At 44.5% G+C, this 23,274-nt stretch overlaps 1 protein-coding gene across 2 annotated transcripts in view; it reads right to left on the bottom strand.

The window, feature by feature from the left end:
- Positions 1–13,554: 13,554 nt before the first annotated feature.
- ADCY3 (adenylate cyclase 3) overlaps positions 13,555–23,274 on the bottom strand; it is a 137,115-nt gene continuing 127,395 nt past the window's right edge. For both annotated transcript variants that reach the window (XM_083178817.1, XM_083178816.1), the window contains exons 19-20: positions 15,930–16,054; positions 13,555–15,828 (exon numbers count right to left, since the gene is read on the bottom strand). In XM_083178817.1, coding sequence (XP_083034943.1) covers positions 15,646–15,828; positions 15,930–16,054 — 308 coding nt within the window. In that variant the 3' untranslated portion in view covers positions 13,555–15,645. The remainder of the gene's footprint in view (positions 15,829–15,929; positions 16,055–23,274) is intronic.

Below are 23,274 nucleotides of genomic sequence, written 5' to 3'. Positions count from 1 at the left end.
CTGGCCACTGCTAACATGGCTACCCCAGGCTGCTAACATGGCTACCCCAGGCTACCGCCCTTCTCTGCTGACACCGGGTCTCCCCATTACCACACTCTACCTCTGCTGATATGAAGTGTCCTTAGAACCCCTTACCAACTGAATTACATGCCTAGAACAGGGTTGAGTGAAATCCTTTGCTGATATATCACCCCTGTCATCCCAGCACTGCTCTCGTCTCGTGTCCTTCGTTACTATGAATTGGGGACACTTCTGTGCGGCTTACTATGAATTGGGGACACTTCTGTGCGGCTTACTATGAATTGGGAACACGGCTGTGAGGCTGCAAGTGTGTATGTGTTCGTACACATATATATATACATATATATATATCAGCACAAATCAGCCTGGCACTCTTCCTGGGGGTGTTCACCTGCCCCGGAGCCCCCTCGTACAAACAATATAAAGAAGATCCGATAAACAGGCAGAGGCACTCTGGAGGTCTTAGTGCAGAAAACAAAACTTTAGTAGTCCAACGTTTCGGGGTTAGCAAACCCCTTCGTCAAGGTACACCCAGGGCCGGCGCCACCACTAGGCAAATCTAGGCATTTGCCTAGGGCGCCGGCCACTGGAGGGCGGCATTTTGCCCCCCCCACCGTGCCGCCCGGGTACCTGTCCTGCGGCGCTGTGTATTTAAAGCTGGCAGCGGGGGTCCCTGCAGTCCATTAGAAATAACGAGCGCTATCCGCCGGGCTATGCGGAAGCGCTTCTGTTGTGATAGCGCTCGTTATTTCTAATGGACTGCAGGGACCCCCGCTGCCTCCGCCGCCAGCTTTAAATACACAGCGCCGCAGGACAGGTACCCCCCGGCACCGGACAGCGCCGCAGGACAGGTACCCCCGGCACCGGGGTGCCCCCACCCCGACTCGCCTGGGGCGCTCCGGTGCCTTGCACCGGCCCTGGGTACACCTTGACAAAGGGGTTTACTAACCCCGAAATGTTGGACTACTAAAGTTTTGTTTTCTGCACTAAGACCTCCAGAGTGCCTTTGCCTGTTTATTGGATCTTCTTTATTTCCCTACGAGCGCTATCCGCCGGGCTATGCGGAAGCGCTTCTTTTGTGAAAACACTGGCAGCACGGCGCACGCTGATCTCAGCCAATCAGCGTGCTGCCAGTGTTTTCACAACAGAAGCGCTTCCGCATAGCCCGGCGGATAGCGCTCGTTATTTCTAATGGACTGCAGGGACCCCCGCTGCCTCCGCCGCCAGCTTTAAATACACAGCGCCGCAGGACAGGTACCCCCCGGCACTGGACAGCGCCGCAGGACAGGTATCCCCCGGCACCAGACAGCGCCGCAGGACAGGTACCCCCGGCACCGGGGCGCCCCCACCCCGACTCGCCTGGGGCGCTCCGGTGCCTTGCACCGGCCCTGGGTACACCTTGACAAAGGGGTTTACTAACCCCGAAATGTTGGACTACTAAAGTTTTGTTTTCTGCACTAAGACCTCCAGAGTGCCTCTGCCTGTTTATTGGATCTTCTTTATATATATATATATATATCCCCAGGGAAAAGTGTTCTATGTGTTTAATGTTCTACACACCCCACCCCCTTGACATCACCTCCCCCCCGCCCAGCGAGGTCTACAGTACACGCCCACCATTACTCCACAGCCACCATTACTCCCGCACCCCCCCCCCCCCTCTCTGCCAGCAAAAAAAAAACCCGGACACCCATGACCCCCCTCCCACGTTTCAGGCGTACCCGTGACCCCCCCTCCCACGATTCATGCCCCTCCCATGATTTGTGGCATCCCCACGACGCAGGACCACTGTGACCCTCCTGCGATTCGCGGGACCCCCGTGACCCCCCTCCCACGATTCGTGGGACCCCCGCGACCCCCCTCCCAGGATTTGCGGGACCCCAACGACCCCCCTCCCGCGATTCGCGGGACCCCCCTCCCGCGATTCATGCCCCCGTGCGATTTGCGGCACCTCCCCCAATTCGCGGGACCCCCGTGACCCCCTCCCGCGATTCGCGGGGCCCCTGTGACCCCCAATCCCGCAATTCGCAGGACCACCGTGACCCCGCAATTCGCGGGACTCCCGCGACCCCCAAATCATCAAATCATCGATGGTTTATGGCCGATGTTGAATACTTTTGCCATCGATGTGGGAGGACCAGATGATTTCCCTACATCAATGGCAAAGGAGAACCGATCAAGTTTCAAATTTTTTTTAAGGTGCCGGGACACGGAGCATAGATCCGCCCCCCCCACACCCGGAAGTCCCGCCACCGAGTTCTGATTGACCCACGGCCTGTTCAGTCAGATATAATGGATGACCATCGATAGCTACAACAATCTATGGTTATCCAAGTAATATGTTACTACTATCGATGGCATGGTGCTGGACCCTCACCCACTGGCAGAAGCTGCACAGTGTCCCCCACCCTCCTCTTTAGTCCCCCTTATGCCCACATACCCTCACGACGGTGTGAAGAGCGCCCGTAGGGCGGGATGAATCACCTAGTATATATATATATATATATATATATATATATACGAGATTTCGGCGGCACTCCCAAAATAATGCAAATTCAGTCACGTATACGGCAACGTTTCGAGGCGTTTATTACCTCGTCATCAGGTCAAAGATACAAATACACAGAAAACATTTAAATACATACATACCGGTGCGTGTCCCTCCTCTCGGTACGGACGCCGTTGTTTCACTTCCGCACACGTCATCAACGTGCGCTGCACTGCGTAGCTGCGCACGGACGTATGTGCGTCATTCCGTCCCAGCGGCACCCGTTGCCTGGGAGATAGGTACCTAAACATAGAGCAAACTTTATTAACACCAATAAAACGAAATGTGAAAACAGCCCACATACAATATATATAAGGAAACAGCAAAATAAGGTTAAAATAGATAACGCAATTATTCTGCAGGCACATAAAATACGTGGATGCACAAGAATCTATTTTTAGCTATTTTTTAGGGGAGCAGTAACATCACTGCTGATGAGAGTGTCATAATAGGGACCACAATTATATTATAAAAGGAAACATTGATAAATGAAATATCACAATAGACATTTGAGTCCCAAATATTCATTAAGGCCTTTGGGAGCCAGGGTTTGGAGACGATTAATCCAAGAAGTCTCACACTGTAATAATTTACGTGACCTATCACCTCTTCTAATTGAGGGTGGAATATGATCAATTAAAATGAACCTCATTGAAGGGATACTGTGGCCTGCCTGCAAAAAATGGCACGCCACTGGTTGGTCACTTATACCAGTCTCTAAGGCTTTTTTTGATTGAGGAGCGATGGAGAGCCATACGTTCCTTAGCCGTCCTGTCGGTTTTACCAACATAGCTCTTGCCACACGGGCACGTCAGTAAATAAACATCAAACTTGGTGGTACATGTAAGTTTATGTTTGATGTGATAGTTTTTTCCTGTAAGCGGATGGCAAAAAAATGTGGAAGCAGTCATGGAACTGCAGGTCCGACACCCCAGGCACCTGTAGCAACCATTCTTCCTAGAGAGGAAGCCGTCGCCACATACCTGGCTGTCAGTCATGCCAGTCACGTCTGTATGGACCACCCAATCAAAAATATTGCGGCCACGTTGGTAACGGCATAAGACGGCTATCACTGAGGCCTATTTTCGGGTCTGAGGTGATAATAGGCCACCACTTTTTGGATGTCCTATTGATGGTGGTGCTGAAAGTATTAAAGTGGTTGACCCACGGAAATTTACCAACATTTCGTTTTTTTAGGGTTAACACGCAGTAAATCACTACGTTGCACTCTCAGTGCCCTATCCTTGGCCTCCAATAATAAATGTGTCTCATACCCACGATTAGCAAATTTGGTCACCATAAGGTCTATCTGTCTACTGGCTGCTTCATCTGTGCTACAAATCCTTCTAGCCCTGAGGAATTGTGAGTATGGTAAACCATACTTAAGTGGCTTTGGGTGGCAGCTATTTGCATTTAAGATGGTGTTCCTATCTGTATCCTTGGAGAATAGATCGGTGCCAACAATCCCATCCCTCAAGGACACAGCTTCATCCAAGAAGCTCACATGAGTAGGATGTATTACAGATGTAAACTTAACCGGATTGTCCATCATATTATGTGCAGCCAGATAAGTCTCAAGAACATCAACAGGTCCTGACCGTATAAAAAACAGATCATCGATAAACCTGGCATATGATATGATGTACTCCTTAATGCCAGGTTTATCCAAGAACACCTCACGTTCCACCTGCAGCATGTAGGCATTGGCGTACGATGGGGCCACATTGGACCCCATCGCACAGCCTGACACCTGCAGGTAGATTTGTCCATCAAAAATAAAGTAATTATGTGTCAACAACATGTCAAGCAGTTCAAGTATCCGATCTACCGGTGGACCAGTATAATTTGGATTGTCCACAATAAGCCTCCTCATGGCTGCTAAGCCCGCTCCATTCGGAATGACCGTATATAGGCTTGTGATGTCTAGGCTTACCAATACACTGCCATGTGGTATATCTCCTGCTGACATGAGGGTATTTAAAAATGCAGTAGTGTCCCGAATATAGCCCGGGCTATTGGCTATACAAGGTTGAATTAAGGCGTCCAAATAAACTGACACAGCCTGAAACAAAGATTTCTTAGCCGATATAATTGGCCGTCCCGGCGGACACTTTGCATTTTTATGCACTTTTGGAAGTGTATACATGATTGCCACTGTAGGTTCTCAAGGTAAAAGTGCATCACATAATTTCTGTTCGATGGCACCTGCCATGACAGCTGCAGTCAGCAAATTACTAAGCTTTTTCTTGAAGCAATCAGTAGGGTCACCCGACAATTTACAATAGACATTAGAGTCTGAAAGTTGACGAAGAATCTCCTGTTTGTATTGCCCCAAGCCCTGTATGACAATCGCCCCGCCTTTATCAGCGGGACGTATGACGATGTCATTATATCTCGATAAGTCCATCAGGGCGGAGTACTCATCATGAGTTAAATTGTTGGGCACCAGTTGCTTCTCAGGAGGTACAATGCTGGTTTCCAGCATGTTACTGAATGCCTTGATGGATGTATCATTGGAGATTGGCTCATAAGAAGATCACGGCATGATTTTTCGCAACTGGGGAGGAATGATCTCTGGTGTCTGGGGTAAAGGATTATTGAAGAAATGCTCTTTGAGCTTAAGTTGTCGTTGTAGTCGATATTTCTCTGATTCCCATTTAAGGCCATTGAGGCTGGTCATATGAAAGGCCCTTATTCAATACTTTAATCTCAGAGTCAGTAAGGACATGCGAAGACAAGTTGATTATCGTTGTCTCCGAGTGCGGTTGAGTGGGGGCCGTCCCACTTTGCCACGTCCTCTTCCACCGCGACGGGTATACCTGCGCTGGCGTTTAGTTCTTGTGAACTGGATGGTATTCCTAAAGGGGAATTACCGCGGGAATTTTGATATGGTTGTACTGCATCAGAATCACTGGATGTAATAGCCTCGTATGATGAGCCTGCATCTTGAGCAGGTCTCCATCTCCTCTTATTGGAGAATTTTTCACGACCACGTGGTGGACCTTCAGTGCGACCACCATTGGTCATACAGATAGTGGTAGATGCTCAAATTAGTTCAGTAAAACTTTTCAGGTGCATGCAAGGGAGGGGTTAATACTTAGTAAGTAACAAGACATTGGTTCCCCCCGGCATACTGAATAGTTTTAGCAACCAATCTTGAACACTACATGATAATAGAATTCAGAGAGATTGGTTACATATACCTGCGCAGGTGTATGATATGCCCCCAAGCCGCGTCAAGGCTTCTCTGTATATAGGGGATCCCTAGCGCTATATCTAGGTGCAGGGTGTGGCACCCCAAAAACTATCATAAGCTAGGAGGCCCAGTGCGGCATGCCAGTGAGATACTAAGGGCAGTATTCAATGTGAAAAATTCGCCGTGCATGGCGAGAGATTTTTTCTCTCGCCCTCTTCCGGAGGGCTCGCTGCCACTCCTGCTCCCTCTATTCAATGTGGTTAAGACTCGCCACCACTCGCGGCGAGTCTTAACCCCTGCAGCGGACGAGCGTCCGCGGCAGGGAGCTGGAAGGGAGCCGTGGGACGGTGGCAGCCAGAGAGATTAAAGTCTCCCTGGCTGCCCCAGAACATATGTGGAGGGGAGGGGGCTCCCCGGGACCCAGGCAGCACAAGCTGCCCCCCCTATAGCCAGCGGGGGACCCAGTATTCACTGCGCCCGATCGTGCATATGTAATGATCAGATGCAGTGAATATATGAATATCTAATGAGCCGCTCGAGCGCTCCGGCCCCCTGCTGGCTGCTCTGTGTAAAAAAAATATATATATATATATTTTTTTTTTTATTAAATATATATTCATGTGCTATAAGCACATGAATCAAAATAACATGCCCCTTCTCCTGACACCAAAATTAAAAAAAATAACCTTTTAGTTTAAAAGTTCACATTCCAGCTCTCCATGAAAAGATGGAGAATTGCTACACGGAGAGAGACGGCGAAAATCACTTAGAAAGACGGCGAATATTTCACATTGAATAGGGTTGCTCGCTTTTGGAGAGCAAAATGCTCCGTCCAAGGCGAAAAAAGCACAAATTCGCCATAAAACAGGGCAAATTGAATACTGCCCTAAGTGTTAATAATTAGTGATAGGAAGCCGAAGCTATACATAAAGAGAGAGATAAATGAAATGTAATTAAAATAAGAGAGAGTGTTAGTGAGGGAAAAGTGTTAATAGAATGTAAGGGCATGCCGCACTAAAGCCACCCAGCCCAACCAGTCCAGGAGCACCGCACCCCACACCACTGTTACCCTAAATTGGGTCTACGATTAGTCAGCAAGGAACCACATGATAATGGCTCCTTACTTGGTATATCTGAACTAAGAGCTACCTACCTTGGAGCAACCCCGGACTACTCCATGTGGCATATCAGGACCAGCATCTCAGCCTAATACAAGCACCTCTGCCTCTCACAACATACATACAGATAGTGGTAGATGCTCAAATTAGTTCAGTAAAACTCTTCAGGTGCATGCAAAACTCCGTTTTAAATAAATGTAGTTTTGATTTGATCTTATTGGTCATTGAAGAGTCTGGACGTGAATTGGGGGTTATTCGTGATAAAATCGCCCAATTTGAACTGCAGCATAAGACATCATTTGAATCCGATGTTGAGAATAACTGGCTCGATAAATTATCAAAACAACTATCCACGTATAAGAGAGACCTTATTGCATTTAAAAAGCAGAAACTGCAGAAAGTGACTCTTGATTATGAACAAAACAGAGTGTACCAGTGGACCAATGGTGGTCGCACTGAGGGTCCACCACGTGGTTGTGAAAAATTCTCCAATAGGAGGAGATGGAGACCTGCTCAAGATGCAGGCTCATCATATGAGGCTATTACATCCAGTGATTCTGATGCAGTACAACCATCTCAAAATTCCTGCGGTAATTCCCCTTTAGGAATACCATCCAGTTCACAAGAACTGAACGCCAGCGCAGGTATACCCGTCGCGGTGGCCAGGGGAAGAGGACGTGGCAAAGTGGGACGGCCCCCACTCAACCACACTCGGAAACAACGATAGGGCACTGAGAGTGCAACGTAGTGATTTACTGCGTGTTAACCTTAAAAAAACTAATGTTGGTAATTTCCGTGGGTCAACCACTTTAATACTTTCAGCACCACCATCAATAGGACATCCAAAAAGTGGTGGCCTATTATCACCTCAGACCCGAAAATAGGCCTCAGTGATAGCCGTCTTATGCCCTGTTACCAACGTGGCCGCAATATTTTTGATTGGGTGGTCCATACAGACATGACTGGCAGCCAGGTATGTGGCGACGGCTTCCTCTCTAGGAAGAATGGTTGCTACAGGTGCCTGGGGTGTCGGACCTGCAGTTCCATGACTCTTTCCACATTTTTTTGCCATCCGCTTACAGGAAAAAACTATCACATCAAACATAAACTTACATGTACCACCAAGTTTGATGTTTATTTACTGACGTGCCCGTGTGGCAAGAGCTATGTTGGTAAAACCGACAGGCTAAGGAACGTATGGCTCTCCATCGCTCCTCAATCAAAAAAAGCCTTAGAGACTGGTATAAGTGACCAACCAGTGGCGTGCCATTTTTTGCAGGCAGGCCACAGTATCCCTTCAATGAGGTTCATTTTAATTGATCATATTCCACCCTCAATTAGAAGAGGTGATAGGTCACTTAAATTATTACAGTGTTAGACTTCTTGGATTTATCATCTCCAAACCCTGGCTCCCAAAGGCCTTAATGAATATTTGGGACTTAAATGTCTATTGTGATATTTCATTTATCAATGTTTCCTTTTATAATATAATTGTGGTCCCTATTATGACACTCTCATCAGCAGTGATGTTACTGCTCCCCTAAAAAATAGCTAAAAATAGATTCTTGTGTATCCACGTATTTTATGTGCCTGCAGAATAATTGCGTTAACTATTTTAACCTTATTTTGCTGTTTCCTTATATATATTGTATGTGGGCTGTTTTCACATTTCGTTTTGTTGGTGTTAATAAAGTTTGCTCTATGTTTAGGTACCTATCTCCCAGGCAACGGGTGCCGCTGGGACGGAATGACGCACATACGTCCGTGCGCAGCTACGCAGTGCAGCGCACGGTGATGAAGTGTGTGGAAGTAAAACATCGGCGTCCGTACCGGGAGGAGGGACACGCACCGGTATGTATGTATTTAAATGTTTCCTGTGTATTTGTATCTTTGACCTGATGACGAGGTAATAAACGCTTCGGGTACTTGTGTATTTTGGCGGCGCCCGTCGTGGGCATCGTGTGCCTTAACTTTAAGGCACAGGACGCGACGCGATGGACCCGATTTCTCCATAGGCTTCAATGTTAAAATATTTTTAACATTGAACCCGATGGAGAAATCGGGTCCATCGCTTCGCGTCCTGTGCCTTAAAGTTAAGGCACACGACGCGACCGACACGATTTCTCCATAGGCTTCAATGTTAAAATATTTTTAACATTGAAATACTGTCGGTCGCGTCGGACTTGTGCCATTATAATGGCACAAGATCAAATGTAGTTGTTAAAATACATCTAACATAGAAAACAATGGGAAATGGGCCAATATGGCCCATTTCTCATTGTATATGGCCCCGTCATGTCCAAATATAAATGCCCCCCATTGTCAGCGACACCCCAGTATTGACGCCAACCCGAAGCGTGGCGAGCGTAGCGAGCCCGCGAGGGGCGATGGTACGCGTCCTACGACCTTTTCATACCCCTACTATCCACGTCGGCGTGGAGTTGAGAATAGAATAGTGTGGCGAGCGCAGCGAGCCACCGAGCCCGAAGCGTGGCGAGCGCAGCCGGATACCTTCACAGGTATCCGCGTCCCCACGCGGGCTTCACAGGTGTCCGTGGCCACGCGGACACCTGTGAAGTCCGCGAAGGGACGCGTTTACCTGTGAAGGTATCCGCGTCCCCTCGCGGGGCTCGCTGCGCTCGCCACGCTTCGGGCTCGGTGGCTCGCTGCACTCGCCACACTATTCTATTCTCAACTCCACGCCGACGTGGATAGTAGGGGTATGAAAAGGTCGGAGGACGCGCACCGCCGCCCCTCGCGGGCTCGCTGCGCTCGCCACGCTTCGGGTTGACGTCAATACTGGGGTGCCGCTCACAATGGGGGGCAGTTATATTTGGACATGACGGGGACATATACAATGAAAAATGGGCCATATTGGCCCATTTCCCATTTTATTCCATGTAAAATGGACTTTATCAAGTCCATCTTATCTTGTGCCATTATAATGGCACAAGACCGACGCGACCGACACGATTTCAATGTTAAAATATTTTAACATTGAAGCCTATGGAGAAATCGGGTCCATCGCGTCGGTCGCGTCGTGTGCCATGTTAATGCACACGACGCGACGCGATGGACCCGATTTTTCACACACGATGGACGCGATCCTCATCGTGGGCGCCGCCAAAATACACAAGTACCACGCTTCGAAACGTTCCCGTATACCTGACTGAATTTGCATTATTTTGGGAGTGCCGCCGAAATCTCGTATGTATATGGAACCAGGGATTTCTGGAACCAGGCTGGAGCACCAATTCAGTATTCTTGCATTGTGTGGCCCTGCTGCTCCAACTGAACTTGTGTATATATATATATGTATGTATATATATACTAGGTGATTCATCGCGCCCTACGGGCGCTCTTCACACCGGCGTAAGGGGCTACGCACCTTAATTTGTGAACGTTTGTATTGTGAGAAATATGGTTAGAATTGTATGAAAGATGCCCTGTATTGCAGCTTCTGCCAGTGGGTGAGGGTCCAGCGTGGCAGCACAGGAGTACAGGATGGTGGCCCTGAGTCAGTGTCTCCTCCTACTGGGTGGGAGTTAGGGTGCATGAGAGCAGGAGGCTGGGATATGAGGCATAATAGGGGTATGTGGGCAACACAGCGTCAGCGATTACCCAGTGGTGGAAGTTACGGTTCAGGAGAGCAGGAGGCTGGGTAGTGATAGGGGTGTGTGGGCATACGGGGGACTAAAGAGGGTGGGGGACACTGTGCAGCTTCTGCCAGTGGGTGAGGGTCCAGCGTGGCAGCACAGAAGTACAGGACGGTGGCCCTGAGTCAGTGTCTCCTCGGCCTGGGTGGGAGTTAGGGTGCATGAGAGCAGGAGGCTGGGCGGTAAAGCATGATAGGGGAATGTGGGCAACACAGGGTGAGCGGGTCCCCACTGGCGGAAGTTACGGGGCAGGAGAACAGGAGGCAGGGCAGTGATAGAGGTGTGTGGGCATGAGGGGTAATAAAGGTTTTTGGCTGTTGCGGAGTAGGGATAGGCATTGGTGCAGACACCATCGATGGTTGGCATTGATGGCGATTTTGCACCCTTGTTGTAGCTATCGATGGTCATCCATTATATCTGACTGAATAGGCCGTGGGTCAATCAGAACTTGGTGGCCTAAAAAAATATGAAACTTGATCGGTTCTCCTTTGCCATCGTTGTAGGGAAACCATCTTGTCCTCCCACATTGATGGCAAAAGTATTCAACATCGGCCATAAACCATTGATTATTTGAAATCATTGATGGTCGATGGGCATCCCTAGAACTGGAGGAGGGTGGGGGACAGTATGCAGCTCCCGGCAGTGGGTGAGCGTCTCCTCCCACTGGGAGGGAGTGTGCGTGCATGAGAGCAGGAGGCTGTATAATAGTGGTATGTGGGCAAGACATTGATAAAAGTTGTGGCGCTGGTGCAGAGGGCAGTGGGGAAACCTGCAGTGCGGCAGCCAGGGCCGGATTTCGCTGGGGTCCCGCGAATTGCGGGAGGGGGTGGTCGCGGGGGGTCCCACGAATCGCGGGAGGGGGGGTCGCGGGGGTCCCGCGATTCGCGGGAGGGTCATGGGGGTCCTGCGAATCGCGGGGGGGGGGGTCGCGGGGGTCCTGGCAGAGGGTAGGGATGTGCAGGAGTAATGGTGGATGGTGGCTGTGGAGTAATGGTGGACGTGTACTGTAGCCCTGGCTGGGCGGGGGGAGGTGATGTCAAGGGGGTGGAACGTTAGACACATGAAAATGTTCTACACAGGAACGTTCTACACAGGGGTTGAGTGACAGATCTGGCTAAATATATAAGAGATATATAGAGTCGAAGAAGACCGCACTCTCACTTTTAAACCAAGTTAGTTCAGGGGTGTTCAAAGGGGGTTGGCGTGGATCACCACGTGTCCCAAATATATTCCAGAGATCCCTCCACGTGTTGGGGTGGAATTGAACACTCGCCTTGGTATAATAATAGATAAAAGTCACTGGTGTTGTGTAAAAATCATGTAAGTTGTTTATTCATTCCAATAAGGTAATTTCCATCATTGGAATGAATAAACAACTTACCGTACGTGATTTTTACACAACACCAGTGACTTTTATCTATTATTATACCAAGGCGAGTGTTCAATTCCCCCCCAACACGTGGAGGGATCTCTGGAATATATATATATATATTGTAACAGATGACCTTCCACCAGCAAGTGGGGATTTACCTGAGCAACGCTGATGTCTGTGTAGCCAGCAAGTGGGGATTTACCTGAGCAACGCTGGTGTCTGTGTAGCCAGCAAGTGGGGATTTACCAGACAGACAGAGGTGTGTAAAACTCGAGTGGTGTGTACTTACTGTATATATTGGTGTCAGCAGCACTATGACAGGTGCAGATTATCCGTCCCTGTATTGCCTCTTAGGCCTGTGGCTGGGCGTCGGCACTGGCACTCCCTTAACGCAGCCACTGTTCGCGAAGGCTACTAGCCAGCCTCCCCGTTACCACTCAAGAACGCCCAATCCCTTTTCCACAACAATTCGAATGCCTTACTTTACCAATGGCAACAGCGTCTTTGTGAGTAGTCCGCGTAATGTAAGTGTCATATAAATGATCACACCTGCAAACGTCGCTCAACATTGTAATTTGCCGTTGATTGAGAACACCTCAAACCCAGGTCAAATATAACTTGTCGCCCCCCCAACCCACTGAGGGGGCCGGATCACAGAGCAAGCTAGAGGTTACGGCATATGCGGCCCCTCAAAACTTCACCTGTGGCCTCCAACTCCCTTCGGTTTTATTTTTGTATTTGTTTTTATTTAGTAGCTCACTGGTGTTGTCACTGGATTGGGTTAGACCAGTGGTTGGGTAAGACCAAACTTGGTCCCCCACACGGTTCACATTGTCACTCGACAGGTGCACTCATTACTGACTGACACATTTTAAAAGAGCCACAGGTGGAGCTAATTATTTCACTTGTGATTCTGTGAGGAGACCTGCAAAACATGCACTGTGTGGGGTCCTGGGGACCGACTTTGAGAACCTGTGAGTTAGACAGTTACATTTTTCAACCATTGGACGTGTCATTTTATTTTGACCCTGATGATCGTATATGTATGTTGATCTTTTTATAGTTGACACACCATGCCAACGTGTTGGCTACGGTTTTGAATATATCACATTATTACTAAGCGGATATATAGGCCTACCCACGAGGTCCATCGCGGCCCTATAACAACTACGGTTTTGAATACATCACATTATTACGAAGCGGATATATAGGCCTACCCACGAGATCCATCGCGGCGCTATAACAACTACGGTTTTGAATATATCACATTATTACTAAGCGGATATAGGCCTACCCACGAGGTCCATTGCGGCTCTATAACAACTACGGTTTTGAATATATCACTTTATTACTAAGCGGATATATAGGCCTACCCACGAGGTCCATTGCGGCTCTATAACAACTACGGTTTTGAATATATCACATTATTACTAAGCGGATATATAGGCCTACCCACGAGGTCCATTGCGGCGCTATAACCTGTTCGATAAGGAATGAGAACATTGGCATTTCCGTTGTGTGGAATATATGGTCTCTCCTTCATGTTTTCTCTGAATGAATCAAATAGTAAAATATCCTGGATTGCAGGGATAGAAAATCACACTACACACATGACAAGAACAAAAATGGACATCTAATACGTCTTAAATAAAAACTGTTTAATAGAATATGGTGCCCACATTTCCAAGAACATTTTCAGATCCCACCACCCTCACTGGATCCCTCGCAATGGGGCTGACTCTGAGGTGGCTACAGTCGGGTCTCCATCTTTACGCCAATGCCACCCCCTCTTTGTAAAAGAGCCGAGAACGGAGACACCAGCTTTTTGGCGCCAACATGGGTCACATCATAGAAACGTGCACCTGCACTAGGGTAAGTGAGTCTCTCCATCTGAGTATGGCCTTTCAGCAACACACCTGTGTCCGCTTTGCCCCCCCCCCCCATCTGATTTTGTGTCACGCCACCATGCGCCATATTCTGTGGCCCCCTTGCATGCGCCCTGGACACCACAACCACCTCTGAATCAGACCCAGTGTCTTATATGCTCAGCATGATTATGGGTGCCATAATCCATACAACCATGTCTCTGGAGAAGGTTTTGAAAACCGGTGCAAATTAAAAAGTTGGCGTTTCCCATAGCAACCAATCATCGGTCCCAGCGCAGTTTTATAAAAATCCAACATCTGGATGGATGCTCAGGACTGTTATCAAACCGGACCTTCTTTTGTAGCTACCGAATGCCGTGACACACAATGTGGGCGAAGAGCTTGCGCTCCATGATTGGGACGTGTGACTGGTGCAGCCTCTAATTCTGCGTTTCAGAGATATTGCACAGTGCATGACTCTAGGAACATGCATATATTTTATTTGGGGGGGGGGGGTATAAATTTTGCATATGCACACAATTCATTCTAAAGAACGGTTATCTGCATTATATTCATATCAGGATAAAAGTAAGTATGGGTTACTGTATTCCCAGCTTATTACCGACACAGTCTTTCAGTACGTTCCGTCGATACGTCACTCTTACCTTTTTGTAGTAGCTATCAAATCCTAACCTGACGTTAATACCAGATACGTCCCTGCTCCGCTCAGCCCCTTGATGCCTATTTCATTTCGTACAGCGCATTTCAGGATTTTTATATAATATATTTATAATTCGTAAAAATATAAATCTGAAAAAACATGTAAATTACATCTCTATCTCATATACGACCTTCTTTATCCTCTGTTACTCCCGCTCCAATCCCTGTAATAAAATGTAACATGTCTGGAAGCTGCAGGTTTATTTGTACAAAAGTATATTAATTTTTTTTATTATTATTATTATTTTTGTTAGGAAAAAAAATATAGAAATCACAGAGACTCTGAATTAAGGTTTCTCCGTCCTAAGCTCTGACGCTCTCTCTCTCTCTCTCTCTGTGTGGGTGAGGATTCGCTAAACAGTCTTCCTCCCAAGTCCCTGCAAATTCTTATTTAAAGCAAGAGAAAGGGGTGCGGGTAAGCGAGGAGGCGGCAGTATCCGGTAGCAAATACTAGCCGGCAATTAAAAATATAAATGGTTTTAATGTCTTTTCTTGCCGTGTGTGTTAGTGTGTATATATATAGTGGTTTTGTAAATTTTAGTTTTGTAATAATTTTTTTTTTTTAACTTTTTTTTTTTTTCTTTTACTCCAAATATAATGAAATATATTGCACTCGCACTCATGGCATTCCCACTAACTAAATGGGCAGATTATTATTATCACAGTAAACTAGCAGTAAATCAGCCGTCCTGTTTATGATTCAAGCTGTCCCATTGCACTGAAGATGTGCTGCTTCAACGACGCGTTTCGCACCATTCACTGTGCTCATCTTGTATGTTCGGGGATAAGGCTCCATTCCAGTCTTTTGTGTCACAAAGCATCTTGTTTGTATCCTCTACAATATCTACTGCTGAGGCACAATCACCCCTGATCTTCAGCAATGGGTCTGCTGACCCCCCCCTTCCCCCTCCAGGTCAGCCTCCTATCTTGTCACCCCAAAGCCCGCAGGACCTGAGGATGTCAGGCAGAAATTTTTAAAAAGGCAACTCCAGAAATGAAGAAAAATGATTTAACTATGTATAAGTGGTCCATAAGGTGTTTTTGTTTTCCTAGTTATTTCTGTATGACTTCCTTGTCTCAGGCATCTGCCTTCTCTGACCTCCCTTGGCGTCTCCCACTAAGATCTTTGCGTGACGACACAGCCGCTAATCAGGAGTTTTCCACCACCTGGTGGGGTAGGGTGACTGATGAGCCGTTGATAAAGGAGCCTTGTTTGTCCCGGCCTTTCAAGAAGAAAGTGAGCAATTCGCCTTTTCCCTTAACGAAGATAGGACCTCGTCGGACAAAACGGAAGCCGTATTCCTTGAGGATATCGTGTGTGTCCTCCACAACCTGCAAAACAGAAGAGTCTGGTCAGGAATCTGTTTCAAGTGTGGTTGGTGGTGACGTGCTCCAAGATATAGCTGTAGATCACTAAATTCTGGGGAGAATACCTGAATGTTCCCCATGACACCGGTGGATTCCATTCTGCTTGCCACGTTCACGGTGTTCCCCCAGATGTCGTAGTGTGGTTTCCGTGCTCCTATCACACCTGCTAGAACCCCTCCTTTATTAAGTCCTGCAAGAATAGGACATTGAATTTATCCTTAGACATGTCTAACACTGTCATCGCTTCACATTTCCAGGTGGCAGGTAAGCGCCCATAAACGTGAATTAAGATGCGTCACCTACAATGTGAAGTTGGGTTGAACCAGTAGGCTGTTTTCTAGCAACCAGTGACATCACTCGTGCGCTGTATGAATACTATCATGATTCCTGAATCATTTTGTGAGCACTTCATGAGGCCTGATTAGTATTTGTGACCAAAATAAAATTCATGAGACCTGGCTAATATTTATGTGACTGGTATAATATTCCGGAGGCCTGACTAATATTTATGTAACTTGAATAGTATTCATGAGGCCTGACTAATATTTATATAACTGGAGTAATATTTTTGAATCCTGACTAATTTTTACATGACCAGAATAATATTCAGGAGGCCTTTCTAATATTTATGTGGCTGGATTCATATGTATGAGGCCTGATGTATTTATGTGACCAGAATAATATTCATTAGTCCTGACTAATATTTATGATGCCGGACTAATTTGCATGAGACCTACATGACCAAAATAATATTCATGAGACCTGACTAATATTTATGTTACCGGAATAATATTCATGAGGCCTGACCTAATATTTATGCGGCTGGACTAAAATCATAAGACCTGACTAATATTTTTGTAACTGGAGTAATATTTATGAATCCTGACTAATATTTATGAGGCTGGACTAATAAGCATGAGACCTGACTAATATTTATGTGGCTGGACAAATAAAGCAGAGGTCTGGCACTCCCGTGGGACAGATACTTGGCTGCAGCCGGTGCCCTCTCAAGGGTGATGCATACAGAGACTGGAGGAGCGGCACTCGTGGCTTCAATGTTGATGAATCAATAAATACACCGTGACACGGTAATAGTGATCAACGTTTCAAATAACTTTGTATTTTTCTTCAGGATAAAGGTCATAAAAAACACACATACCTTTATAGGTGAGTACAGACAAGTGCAAACAACGTGCTGGAGAGGAGAGGCCCGCCCTGTCACAGGACGGGGGTGTGTGACATCATCATTGTGCGTCGAATGGACGCTATACATGGTTACCATGGTGACTACTTTGAAAACTACACGGATAAGAAATAACATACATTAGTCTCTTGGTACAAATTAGAGAGGCATATAGATACCATAAGGGAGATCACTAGCGGGTATATGCTACTATGCATGAGAGAAGATATATGGAAACATGGTTGCTATGTAGGTAAATGGCCATACATTAGCAGATGAAGTGCGTACGCAGTTAAATTCTACAAGAATATACGTACAAGCATTAGCGAATACATAAACATAAATGAATGCCGCATGATGAAGGATCGCAGAGTAAAGTGCTGGACATACGTGTATTATTTGAAAACGGCGAATGAGATGTTTTCATTCAAGCCGCGCGGTGCGATCACATTGAGTCTGTGCATCCAGCGTGATTCACATTGCAACAATTTTTTGGAGATGTTGCCTCCTCTGATTGATGGTTTAACACAATCTATCATACGATATCGCAGTGTGTGTATGGCATGTTTTTGCTCAAGAAAGTGGCGAGCCACTGGTTGATCACTGTGGCCGCTACTCAAAGCTTTTTTAATCGCACTACGGTGCGCCCCCATCCTTTCTTTAAATTTGCGTTCTGTTTTTCCGATGTAGCATAAGCTACACGGACAAATAATTTGGTAAACAATAAATTTGGATTCGCAGGTGAAATGGTGGCGGATAGTATATTGTTTGCCACTATGAGGATGGGCAAAGGTGTCACCAGTCAGTAAATACTGGCATGTGACGCAGGAGCATTTAAAGCAGCCGTTTTTCAAGGGTTTCAAAAAACCGGTGTACACATTGGGCGATAAATTGATGGATACTTCAGTTTTGACAAGCAAATCTCTCAGATTGCGTCCTCTAGAATAGCATGGCATGATTCTTTTAGTGTTAAATGGAAGAGATGAGTCTGATTTTACAATTGGCCAGTGTTTTTTTATGGTTGACCATAAAAAAACACTGGCCAATTGTAAAATCAGACTCATCTCTTCCGTTTAACACTTTATCGCCCAATGTGTACACCGGTTTTTTGAAACCCTTGAAAAACGGCTGCTTTAAATGCTCCTGCGTCACATGCCAGTATTTACTGACTGGTGACACCTTTGCCCATCCTCATAGTGGCAAACAATATACTATCCGCCACCATTTCACCTGCGAATCCAAATTTATTGTTTACCAAATTATTTGTCCGTGTAGCTTATGCTACATCGGAAAAACAGAACGCAAATTTAAAGAAAGGATGGGGGCGCACCGTAGTGCGATTAAAAAAGCTTTGAGTAGCGGCCACAGTGATCAACCAGTGGCTCGCCACTTTCTTGAGCAAAAACATGCCATACACACAGCGATATCGTATGATAGATTGTGTTAAACCATCAATCAGAGGAGGCAACATCTCCAAAAAATTGTTGCAATGTGAATCACGCTGGATGCACAGACTCAATGTGACCGCACCGCGCGGCTAGAATTAAAACATCTCATTCGCCGTTTTCAAATAATACACGTATGTCCAGCACTTTACTCTGCGATCCTTCATCATGCGGCATTCATTTATGTTTGTGTATTCGCTAATGCTTGTACGTATATTCTTGTAGAATTTAACTGCGTACGCACTTCATCTGCTAATGTATGGCCATTTACCTACATAGCAACCATGTTTCTATATATCTTCTCTCATGCATAGTAGCATATACCCGCTAGTGATCTCCCTTATGGTATCTATATGCCTCTCTAATTTGTACCAAGAGACTAATGTATGTTATTTCTTATCCGTGTAGATTTCAAAGTAGTCACCATGGTAACCATGTGTAGCGTCCATTCGACGCACAATGATGATGTCACACACCCCCGTCCTGTGACAGGGCGGGCCTCTCCTCTCCAGCACGTTGTTTGCACTTGTCTGTACTCACCTATAAAGGTATGTGTGTTTTTTATGACCTTTATCCTGAAGAAAAATACAAAGTTATTTGAAACGTTGATCACTATTACCGTGTCACGGTGTATTTATTGATTCATCAACATTGAAGCCACGAGTGCCGCTCCTCCAGTCTCTGGCTGGACAAATATGCATGAGGCCTGACTAATTTTCATGAGACCTAATATTTTTGTGACTGGAATAATATTCATGTGGCCTGACTAATATATATGTGACTGGAATAATATTCAGGAGGCATTTCTAATATTTATGTGGCTGGATTCATATGTATGAGGCCTGACGTATTTATGTGACCAGAATAATATTCATTAGTCCTGACTAATATTTATGAGGCTGGACTAATTTGCATGAGACCTACATAACCAAAATAATATTCATGATGCCTGACTAATATTTATGTGTCTGGAATAATATTCATGTGACTGGAATAATAATCATGAGGCCTGACTAATATTTATGTGACCAGAACAATATTCCTGAGGCCTAACTAATATGTATGTGACTGGAGTAATATTCATGAGTCCTAACTAATATTTATGCGGCTGGACTAATATTTATGTGGCTGGACTAAAATCATGAGAACTGACTAATATTTTTGTAACTGGAGTATTATTTATGAATCCTGACTAATATTTATGAGGCTGGACTAACAAGCATGAGACCTGACTAGTATTTACATGACCGGAATGATATTCATGTGGCTGGACTAATATTTATGTGACTGGAATAATATTCATGAGGCCTGACTAATATTTATGTGCCTGGAATAATATTCATGAAGCCTGACTAATATTTATGCAACCAAAATAATATTCATGAAGCCTGACTAATATAGATGAGTCCTAATTAATATTTATGTGGCCAGAATAAAATTCTTTAATCCTGACTAATATCTATGTAACTGGAGTAATATTTATGAATCCTGACTAATATTCATAAAGTATGGCTAAAATTTATGTGACCAGTATAATATTCATGCTGCCTGACTTGTATTTATGTAGCTGGACAAATATGCATGAGGCCTGACTAATATTCATGAGACCTAATATTTTTGTGACTGGAATAATATTCATGAATCCTGACTAATATTTATGTGACTGGAATATATAATCGGTAGGCCTTTCTAATATTTATGTGGCTGCATTTATATGCATGAGGCCTGACATATTTATGTGACCAGAATAAAATTCATTAGTCCTGACTAAAATTTATGTGGCTGGACTTATAAGCATGAGACCTGACTAATATTTACATGACCAGAATAATATTCATGAGACCTGACTAATATTTATGTGACCAGAATAATATTCATGCGACTGGAATGTGACTGGAATAATATTCATGAGACTGGACTAATATTTATGTGTCTTTAATAATATTCATGAGGCTTGACTAATATTTATGTGACCAGAAAAATATTCATGAGACTGGATTAATATTTATGTGACTGGAATAATATTCAGGAGACTGGACTAATATTTATGTGACTGGAATAATATTCATGAGACTGAACTAATATTTATGTGACCAGAATAATATTCATGAGACTGGACTAATATTTATGTGACCAGAATAATATTCATGCGACTGGAATGTGACTGGAATAATATTCATGAGACTGGACTAATATTTATGTGTCTTTAATAATATTCATGAGGCTTGACTAATATTTATGTGACCAGAAAAATATTCATGAGACTGGATTAATATTTATGTGACTGGAATATTATTCATGAGACTGAACTAATATTTATGTGACTGGGATAATATTCATGAGACTGGACTAATACTTATGTGACTGGAATAATATTCATGAGACTGAACTAATATTTATGTGACCAGAATAATATTCATGAGACTGGACTAATATTTACGTGACCGAAATAAAATTCATGAGACTGGACCAATATTTATGTGATCAGAATAATATTCATTAGTCCTGACTAATATTTATGCAGCTGAACTAATAAGTATGAAGCTGGACTAATAACCATGAGACCTGTCTAATATTTATGTAACCAGAATAATATTTATGTGACTGGACTAATATTTATTTGACTGGAATAATATTTATTTAACCAGAATACTATTCAGGTGACTGGAATAATATTCATGTGACCGGACTAATATTTATGTAACCGGAATAATATTCATGTGACTGGACAAATATTCATGTGATTGGAATAATATTCATGAGACTGAACTAATATTTATGGGTACTTGTGTATTTTGGCGGTGCCCATCGCATCGCATACGGCATGCGATGCGATATCGCGCGATATTGTACAATGTCATACAATTTTAAAATTGTATGACATTGTATATGGCATACAATGCCCTACAATGCGATGCGATTAAACATTGTATAAGCACCCTAATGGGTGCTTAAATGCACCCCCACGCCCCCCCCCCCCCACTATAAACGTGAACCTGAAGCGTGGCGAGCGCAGCGAGCCTGCGAGGGGCGCCGCTACGCGTCCTCCGACCTTTTCATACCCCCACTATCCACGTCGGCGTGGAGTTGAGAATAGAAAGTGTGGCGAGCCCGCGTGAGGGGACACGGATACCTGTGAAGGTATCCGCGTCCCCTCGCTTCGGGCTCGTAAAAGCACGGATCGGAACTCTTTGCTGTTTGCTACAAGTAACCATCCGCCAGGACTCAAAGATAGTCTACCTATCTCGCAGTTCATGCGGGTCCTCCGCAACAACTCGAGAATATGCATGAGGCCTGACTAATATTCATGAGACCTAATATTTTTGTGACTGGAATAATATTCATGAGGCCTGATTAATATTTATGTGCCTGGAATAATATTCATGAAGCCTGACTAATATTTATGCAACCAAAATAATATTCATGAGGCCTGACTAATATAGATGAGTCCTAATTAATATTTATGTGGCCAGAATAAAATTCTTTAATCCTGACTAATATCTATGTAACTGGAGTAATATTTATGAATCCTGACTAATATTCATAAAGTATGGCTAAAATTTATGTGACCAGTATAATATTCATGCTGCCTGACTTGTATTTATGTAGCTGGACAAATATGCATGAGGCCTGACTAATATTCATGAGACCTAATATTTTTGTGACTGGAATAATATTCATGAATCCTGACTAATATTTATGTGACTGGAATATATAATCAGGAGGCCTTTCTAATATTTATGTGGCTGCATTTATATGCATGAGGCCTGACATATTTATGTGACCAGAATAATATTCATTAGTCCTGACTAAAACTGGAGTATTATTTATGAATCTTGACTAATATTTATGAGGCTGGACTAATAAGCATGAGACCTGACTAATATTTACATGACCAGAATAATATTCATGAGACCTGACTAATATTTATGTGACTGGAATAATATTCAGGAGACTGGACTAATATATATGTAACCAGAAAAATATTCATGCGAGTGGAATAATATTCATGAGACTGGACTAATATTTATGTGACCGGTATAATATTCATGAGACTGGACTAATATTTATGTGACTGGGATAATATTCATGTGACTGGATTAATATTTATGTGACTGGGATAATATTTATGTGACTGGATTAATATAGGTGACCGGTATAATATTCATGAGACTGGACTAATATTCATGAGACTGGACTAATATTTACGTGACCGGTATAATATTCATGAGACTAGACTCATATTTATGTGACCGGTATAATATTCATGAGACTGGACTAATATTTATGTGACCGGTATAATATTCATGAGACTGGACTAATATTTACGTGACCGGTATAATATTCATGAGACTGGACTAATATTTATGTGACCGGTATAATATTCATGAGACTGGACTAATATTTACGTGACCGGTATAATATTCATGAGACTGGACTAATATTTATGTGACCGGTATAATATTCATGAGACTGGACTAATATTTATGTGACCGGTATAATATTCATGAGACTGGACTAATATTTACGTGACCGGTATAATATTCATGAGACTGGACTAATATTTATGTGACTGGTATAATATTCATGAGACTGGACTAATATTTACGTGACCGGTATAATATTCATGTGACTAGACTAATATTTATGTGACCGGTATAATATTCATGAGACTGGACTAATATTTACGTGACCGGTATAATATTCATGTGACTGGACTAATATGTATGTGACCGGTATAATATTCATGAGACTGGACTGTGCCCAGGAAAATGCTTGGTG

This window comes from Crinia signifera, chromosome 3 (assembly GCF_055691185.1).
Source record: "Crinia signifera chromosome 3, ASM5569118v1, whole genome shotgun sequence".
NCBI lineage: Eukaryota > Metazoa > Chordata > Amphibia > Anura > Myobatrachidae > Crinia > Crinia signifera.
This window is presented reverse-complemented; position numbering and strand designations above follow the sequence as displayed.